The sequence below is a fragment of the Fukomys damarensis genome, unplaced genomic scaffold (assembly GCF_012274545.1).
Source record: "Fukomys damarensis isolate Sample0158 unplaced genomic scaffold, DMR_v1.0_HiC HiC_scaffold_30, whole genome shotgun sequence".
Classification (NCBI taxonomy): Eukaryota; Metazoa; Chordata; class Mammalia; order Rodentia; family Bathyergidae; genus Fukomys; species Fukomys damarensis.
This window is the reverse complement of record NW_022900942.1, coordinates 46982934-46991957: the sequence shown is the minus strand read 5'-3', so window position 1 is coordinate 46991957 and position 9024 is coordinate 46982934. Positions and strand designations below refer to the sequence as shown.

At 39.9% G+C, this 9024-nt stretch overlaps 1 protein-coding gene across 1 annotated transcript in view; it reads left to right on the top strand.

Moving 5' to 3' along the window:
* Nucleotides 1-9024, top strand: part of Fhod3 (formin homology 2 domain containing 3) — a 433804-nt gene that overhangs the window by 282467 nt on the left and 142313 nt on the right. The window contains exon 9 of the mRNA XM_010638036.2: nt 1533-1676. Coding sequence (XP_010636338.1) covers nt 1533-1676 — 144 coding nt within the window. The remainder of the gene's footprint in view (nt 1-1532; nt 1677-9024) is intronic.

Below are 9024 nucleotides of genomic sequence, written 5' to 3'. Positions count from 1 at the left end.
AGGGATGGCTGGGTCAAATGGAACCTCCAGTCCAAGCTCTTTGAGGTATCTCCATATTGATTTCCATAGTGGTTGCACTAGTCTGCACTCCCACCAACAATGGAGGAGGGTTCCTTTCTCCCCACAACCCCGCCAACATTTGTTATTGTGTGATTTCTTGATAGCAGCCATTCTTTGTGGGGTGAGGTGGAATCTCAGTGTTGTTTTCATCTGCATCTCTCGAATGACCAGTGATGTGGAACATTTTTTCATATATTTTCTTGCTGCTTTCACTTCTTTGTATGAGAAATGTCTGTTCATTTCGGATGCCCATTTTTGGATCGGGTCTTTATATTTGGGGGGACTGATTGTTTTGAGTTCTTTATATATCCTTGATAATAGTCCTTTGTCTGAGGTACAGCTGGTAAAAATTTTTTCCCACATTGTAGATTGTCTCTTAGTTCTGTCCTTCTGTTTCTTGATCCCACCCCTTCCCATTTGAGAAAGAGCTATTTACCCAATTCCTATTGCTGATCTTTTATTTTGGTCTTTATTTATAATTTGGTTTTCTCATATCAGAGAAATCATACAATGTTTGACCTGATATGTCTGATTTGTTTCATGTAACATTATGGTCTCAAGGTGCAAAGATAAGGAGCATGTAGTAAATATTTTCCTCCTCATTCTGAGCAGTTCCCTTATCTGAGATTTCCTCCTCCTTTAGAGGCAAAATTCAAAAAGAAGTCAGCTTATTCTTTCTTGGGTTATCCTTTTGTTTCTTAGTTGCTACTTTGTAATTTTTCATGTTTTCCTCAGTTTCATAGGCCAAGGGGAGGCCCTGATGAAATTAAGTACAAGGAAATATTATCACAACTCCAGATGTTGATGTGTGGAGCCCAGTAGGAGTTTCTAATAATGAAGTATATCAGTTTTCTGTTGCCACAAAGTTAGCAGCTTGGAACAAGGCACATTTAGTATCTCAGTTTCCATGGAGCAGGAACCTAGGCACAGCCTAACTGCACCATCTGCTCAGGGTCTCTCAAGGCTGTTGTTAAGGTCTTCCCAGAGCTGTGGTCCCCTTTGAGGCTGGGAGCTTCTGCTAGACACCTGTGGCTGTTGGCAGAGCTCATTTCCTTGCAGCTATGGAGCTCACAGTGTCTCACTGCTGCCAGCAGGATAAAAACAGGGCCGATCTAAGCCCAATGGTCAACCAGGACAGCCTCCTATTTGATGAACTCAGATTCAGTGTTTTAGGACCCCAATGACATGTGCAAGATTCCTTCACTTTGCTGTATGACATAACTTTATCATAGTTTTGACATCCACCCATGGAGTATCCCGCTCCAAGGGAGGAAGTCATACAGCACATGTACACTGGAGATGAGGACCTTGGGGTTCATTCTACCTACCACACTAAGGAGATTTCTTAAAAGAATTTGCCATCTGTTGTGTAGTGTTCCATATTAAACGCTATTGGCTACTGTATAAAAACGCTTTAGAACTTATGAGAGCCCCCTAAGATATGTCTGTGTCAAGTTCTTTTCTTCTTGCAGACATTGGCAGGATTACCAGACCAAGATACCTTCTACGATGTGGTGGACTGCCTGGAGGAGCTGGGCATCGCTGCTGTGTCCCAGAGACACTTGAACAAGAAGGGGACTGATCTGGACTTAGTGGAGCAATTTAACATTTATGAGGTAATAATCCGTACCTGGTGTAAATCAGTGCACAGGTCTAGCAAATGTCACAGCTATCGAGACCAGGGTTCTGATGTTCATGTCAGAGCACCCACGTGATAGGGAATTTTGTAGAAATGGAAGTTCTCAGACCCTACCTAGCCTATTGAATTGGAAACTCGAGGTGGGGTCCAGCAGTCTGTGCTGTAGCAAACCTTCCATGAGACTGATGCACTTAAGTCCAAGAGCCTTTGGTGTGGGGCAATCTTGGAGCTGTTTTATTTCAAGGAGCATGCATTCTCACAGCATTAACTTTACTTAAGGAAAAGGCAGAGGAGAAACAGACTCTGAAACAACAAGTACAGAGAGAGAAGTCCAGCTATACATTTTGTAGGGCTCATTGAGAAGTGGAAATTCAGGGTCATTTATGGAAAAAGAAAGTACTATTAAAAATTCTAAATGGGGCTGGGGATTTAGCTCAGTGATTTGGTGGCCTGCCTTGCAAGCGCAAGAACCCGAGTTTAATCCCCGGAACCAAAAAAAAAAACAAAAAATCTAAATGATCTTTTACTTCTGCAGACTCTCACCTTGTTAATGATGGTTTTTGTTTGCTACATTTTGTTATAAGGAGAGAAAAATTAAAATTAAAATTTATCACCATAAACTTTGCCTTTCATCTTTATTTTGTGTAATGTCAGTTTAAAACACAAGTATAAGAACATTTAACTTGTGTGCAGAATCGACAAGATTGTCTCATTTTTATAGCTTTATATGCATGTGTTTTATTCTTGCCAGAAGAGTGGAAACACTATACACAATTAACTGTTTTAATTTTGCTTTTTTCGGGGGTGGTGGTGGTGGGGTAACCAGGGATGGAACTCAGGACATTGCACTTACAAGGCAGGCATGGTGCCACTGAGCTAAATCCCTGGCCCCTAATTTTGCTTCTTGATATGTGTGTGTTCCACCAACACTCTGCCTGGAGCTTTCTGATAAGCAAGGAATGGCTGAAAAGGGAACTCTGGGCTGCCCTGTCTTTATTTTTTTTCTGTCATCATGTCAGATAAGCAGTTGGCTAATATGGGAAAGAAATACAGATGAGAAAGGCTATGTTAAGGCTCCTTGGATTCTGTATTCACCTTCAAATATCATTCAAATGGAAGCATGCCTCTCAGGTCCTGCTTATGCAGGTGTGGGCCTCCTGACTTCTGTGCTCATAAGCAGCAGGAACATCAGGCATGCATATTTCCTCTCCTCACACACATGCTCCACAGTACCACAGGCCTCCATTCGCAACCCAAGTTTACAGATAAAAATAAATCCAAGATGGCAGCTGAAGATCGTTAAATCAAGCAGAGGTCCCCTCTGAGTCTGGGCCTTGTGCAATTATACAAGTTGTACACCTATGTCATTGGCTCTGCTTGGAGTTATGCATCTCTATTTCATGGCTCGTTGACTTGAAAAAGCAGGGGATTCTATTATAATTTTACCTAAAACAGTTTATTCTATGAGCTAACACCGAGGATAAGATGATCAAATCAGAATTGACTGGTTAGGGGTCTGGACCAGTATCTAGTTGCACTAATAATTTCAGGCCATGGAGATACATTGAAGCAGAGAGAGGTCTGAGACAACCCTTGTGCCTCCCAAGGTCCTTTCCTGTGCATCAGGCATGAGCTTTCTGACTCAGAATAATACACAGGTCACCTTGCCTGGAAAGTGACATTCAACTATAAAACATCTCTAGTTCATAGCTCAGAGTTGTGGTTCATTCATCTATAAATTCTAGGGTTATTTAATGGAAATAATCCTTAGCCAGGGACACATTGCTAGGGCTATTCTAGAAACAAGAACTCTCAGCAAATGCTTTTAGTCTATTAATTAGGTAGTCTTGTTGTTAACATGCTTATTGTGGATTAGACTGGTCATCACCTGCCTTCATCCTTTCTCTGAGAAATATGTAGCTTTCCTAAAAAAAGAAAAAAAGAATCACAAGTCAGATGTCAGATGCTTTAGCTCCTTCGCAGTCTAAGCATAAATAAATATATTCACTTTACCCACTTTCAAATGTTTTATAAACAAAATCATATTATTTGTATGCTTACTGTGTGCTTTCATTCATTTTTTTGAGACCTATGCAAAATGTAGAAATCTACATTTTAATTTTCACTGCTAATGAGTTTATTACAATTTATCTGTTCTTTTATTGGATATTGGCTGGTTTACAGTTTGTTGCCATGGCAAATATGCTACCATGAGTTCTTGTACTTCTCTTTTTGGGTGCATCCGATAGTTGAAATGTTTAGGTATCAGTTTTATTCATCCTTCAAAAAATTTTTGGAAGTTTTTCCCCATGCCCTGGAAAAGTTACAGTGACACTTCACTCTTTGGTTTTTTGATGGTGTGTTAGGATTTCCTTGGTAAATTATATGGTACTGTAATGGTGTGTGTGTGCTCGCATGTATCTATGTTGGGGAAAGTAGGGGAGGTCATTGCTAACTGTATTTTTTTTCCTATGAAAATGGATCTTTTGAACTTCTTTTTTTGTGGGATCACTTTGCTAAATTATAATTTCCTAGGAAATTAATTATTTTAATGATTTTTAAATTCATCAGCAAAGGGATGTATAATTTATGAATGTTTTTAATTTGTTCTTTCAGTAATCATTTTTCTTTATTTTTTATTTTTCCTTTTTTTTCTTCTAGATTAACTGATGGTTTTTCTATTTTGCTGATTTTTCTCCAAACAATAATTTTTATTTTTATATATGATTTGCACTGCTTTTGTGGTTTGTAACTCAGTAAGTTTTGCTCTTATTCTTATATTTTCCTTCTTTCACTTTCTTCTAGATCATTCAGTTGGATATTTATTCTTCATCTCTTAGCCATCCTTGCATTCCTATAACACCCTTAGTCATGATGTATTCTTTTTTAAAAAATGAGTGATTGTGATTGTTTGATATACCGGTACTTTTACGCTATTTATTTATATGTATTTATATGTAAGATTGTTCTGTAGCGGCTCCCCCATTCCTTCTCCTTTGCTATACATCATCTTTGTCAGCCTGAGCTTACTGTTTTACTAGCATCATGAGAGAACTCCTGAGTACTTTTGTTCATTGTTCCTGGTGGCTATGTGTATGAATGTCTCCAGGGTCCCTCTCCCAAATCCTCTTCCTCTGTCCCCTATCTTTCAGTGTCAGAGTGACCTTATCATTCCTCCTCTGTCTTGTGTAGACTACCTATGTCTCACCCTAGTGCTTCCTTTCACAGTGCATGGCTACCTGCCTCCCTTTTTTGCTCCCTGTCCCTCTCCGGCTTGCTGTCTTGTATTCCTTTCATTCATTTGGAGCCCATTATATGCCACATACTCTTCTGGGGATGTAAATACACAGATAAAAGGTATGTTCCTGTCCCCAAAGAATGTCCATTCTTTAGTCTAAGACAAGTAGGTAGCCAATTGTACAAACTAAATGTCCTGGTACAGAGGGACAAAGAAGATGCCAGAGACCTCTGGTTAAGTCTGACATGTTCACCAGAAAGACATGCATGAAATGCACCAGCCCTAAATGAAGCCCTTATTTTTTTCTCATGATTAAAACAAAAAATTACACAATCGTTTCATTTCTTTACTTTTGCAAACAGCAGTCTCTCTAATGTTGCAAACAAAAGTGGATCTTTTCTAGACTCCTTTCTTTCCTGTGTCCCCCAACTTTGTCCCCACATTTAAAAATTGATTGGTAAAAACTGTATCTTTCCCTTCCTCCTACCATCATTTTCCTAACTCCAGCACTTGTTTTTCTTACCTGGACTGTTGTAATGTCCTCAGATTCATTCATTCATCCACTAATTTTTTTAAAGGTAGCTTTACCAAGCACTTTCTGTATGCCAGGAACTATTCTCCACCTGCAGTGAATAAAACAAACAAAACTGCCACCTGAGGGAGTACCCGTTATAATGGGGTGTGGGTGGTGACCAAATAAATGAGTAAGCTGAGAATCTGAGATTGCAGGCATGTCTGTGAAGACAGACTGATGAGGTTGGGAGAAAAACTGAGGTTTGAGGGAGTACCCGTTATAATGGGGTGTGGGTGGTGACCAAATAAATGAGTAAGCTGAGAATCTAAGATTGCAGGCATGTCTGTGAAGACAGACTGATGAGGTTGGGGAGAAAAACTGAGGCAGGGGCGAGGAAGGCCCATAGCAGAGGGTAGCCTAAAGGAAGACAATGAAGAAGAAAACACTAGAGGAGGGCTAGCGGCTCTTGGGAGGGATCAAAAGGAGATTAGGATGACTGATGGGGAGGGGACTGACAGAGCATCCTGTGCGGAACCTGCAGTAGCTGGCAGCTTCCAGCTTCTGTGTTCTGCAAGGGTCTTTTCTTGCATCTTCCCCCTTTCTGACTTCTAACTGCAAACAAGATGATTCACCTGAAATTTTAATCTGTGTCATCTCTGTTTAGCATGTCCACGGCAGGGCTGTACATGTTGGACTGTCCCTTCGAGCGGTTTGTACCACCAATGGTACTGTCTCATGTCTCTCAATGGAACAGTCGTGCATGTGGCACTGGTTGTTCAGCTGCCTGATATGACAGTCACGAATGAATCACTGGAGATTTAGGCCAGTGGGAACATGTTAAGAAAATAAACAAAAATGAATGAAGGACCTTTTTGTGACCAGCAAGATAATATCCCAAACTCCTTGAATTGAGAAAAGAACCTTCACATTCTGCGGGCTTCTTACCTCTGTGGCCTTGCCTCTGCCATTCGCAGATGTCTCTGAAATTTGGCTACCTTCAACTTCCTCTGTTTCTTGGACATGAAAGGCAAATCTTTTGAGGATCTTTCCTTTAGTCATTCTCTCTTTTTGTCTGGGTTTGTTGTTCCTTCTCATTCTTTGGCTGACAAACTTCTATTCCTTCTTCAGAAGTCCTAAGATGTTATCTTCGGTACAAACCCTCTTGACAAAGTGAAAGAGCCCCTGAGCTTGCATTTCCTCATTATTCATGACCAATGAGAGAGCACCTTTCCTGTATTCACAACTCTAACAGTTCAGGACATATTACCTATGTTTTCCTCTTTAAGCTACCCTAAGTCGTATATCTCTTGGTTCCGGGACCCAGCAGCACAGCTGCCCAGAGAAATTCAGTAAGTTCTTGGATGAAAATCTCCTTCAAATATCGCACATTTTATGACCAGGTTTGCAGATGCTGTGGGAATGAAGGGTGTGGTTTAAACAGAAAGTGGCTACCTTCAGGGGAGTATGTCCTGAGTAATAACTCAAGGTGACAACTGAATGCTTCAGGTAGCAAGCAGAGTCAAGATCTTCATTCCTTTCTGAAAGTTAATGCATTTTAAAACACATTTACTGCCATAAGGCAGTCAGTGTTAGTATATGCAGGGGCAGCAAGAAAGTCTACGTGAAGAGCCAATATTATCTCACAAAAGACTTTGTTCTTAAGTGCAGAGAACTTGGGTAGACTTCTAGAATTCTTCTTAATCGTGGAGGATGTCTGGTAGCCATGTCTCAGACTTTGTGGGGACAGGCCCAATTTCATGTAATTTAATTCTGTTTCAGAAAGGTGATTTGATTCATGTTTAATTAAATTCATTTGAATTTTATAGCCTCAGATAATTTTTCAAATACATAAATTGCCAAAATAAAAAATCTTGTCAGATTATACATTTTAATTTTTGGTTCTGAAAATGTGCTCCCTGTAAGGGGAAAGGCATTTGAAATGTGAAGGCTTTGAGGTGAAGAAGAACTATTACTTTTAAAATCAGTTAACTAATAGGTCCAGTCTCTTAAGATTCTTCCTTTTCGTGAGTGATAAAAAGTAAATTGGTACAGTTATCTCTTGCTGTACAATAAACAGCTCAAAATCTAGTGGCCTAAAACAGCAATCACTGAGCATGTTTCAGTGGGTCAGGAATTTGGCCCTGATTCTGCCAGAAGGTTTTCATATGTTTGCAGTTTCTGGTGTCAGGATGGGCTTGATGGACTAAGATGCCCTCATTGACCTGGTATGGACTTTGATGCTGTCTGTTAGCTGGACTATGCACATACTTTAGCAGTCCCATCCATACGTCTTCACGTGACAGCAGCATTCCAAAAGGCTAGGCCCAACAAAACACTTAAGAATCTGTTGGCATCGTGTTTACAGATGGCTTCAGAACAAGTCTAATGGCTCCCTCAGTCTGGGAGGAGATGACACAGGTGAGGAAGCCCACAAGTGTGATTCTCTTGGAGCCTTTCACTGTGACTGTTGACCACAGCCTGTCATCAGGACAGATCCTTCGGTAAAAAGTTACTAGCACTGGTACTTGCCCTAAAAGCTGACCTGAGTTGTATAGATACACATTTAAAGGAATGTGTAACATAATACATTGGAAAAGTATTGCATGTGTTATGGAAAGATGGCTGCCTTCCATGGCTATTAGCAGCATTATAATGATACAAAGAAATGGCAGTGTTTTTTTATCTTCTTCAAGAATGTACAATTTGTTGGAATGTATTTCAGTGGTAGAACATGTGGGTTGTGTGCGCAAGGCCCTGGGTTCAATCCTTAGCACTAAATAAGAATGAGAATATTCAAGTTATTAGACATGAGATGACATTTAAAAATCATTTTTTAAATGTGGCAATGGTATGGTGGCTATATTTTTCAAAACTCCTTCTTTTTAAGGAACATATTAAAGTACTTAAAGGTGAAATAATATAATCTTAGATTTACCTTTAAAATTTTGCCTATAAGGTTGAAGGCATGGAGTGGGATATAAATGAAAGAGGCTGACTATGAGTTGCTAATTGTTGAGCTATAGTGGGTGATAAGCACATCATAGTCCACACTTGTCTATCATTTGTGTGTGTTTGAGGATTTCCATAGCAAAAAGCTTTTTTAAAACTGTTAAAAAATTAAAAAGTAACTATCACACACATACATACATATATACAATCCACTCCTGAGTATCCCAAGAATTGAAGTCAGGCTCAGGGAGAAATATTACTTACTACCGTGTTCACTGCAGCACGAGTGTTCACAATAGCCCAAGTGTGAAAACAACCGCACTGTCCATGGATGGGTGGATACAGAAAATGTGTACCATATACATGACTGTGATATCATTCAGCTTTTCACATGAAAAAAATCTTGACATTGGTAACAACATGGATGAACCAGATGACCCTATGCTAAGTGAAATAGACTGATCAGAGGAAGACACATCCTGTATAGTTCCACTTGGATGAGGTAGTTGAAATAGCCAAATTTAGAGAAGCAGATAAAAGAATAGTGGGGCTGGGATTTAGCTCAGTGGTTTAGGCACCTGCCTCATAAGCAATAGGTCCCGAGTTCTATCCCCGGTACCAAAA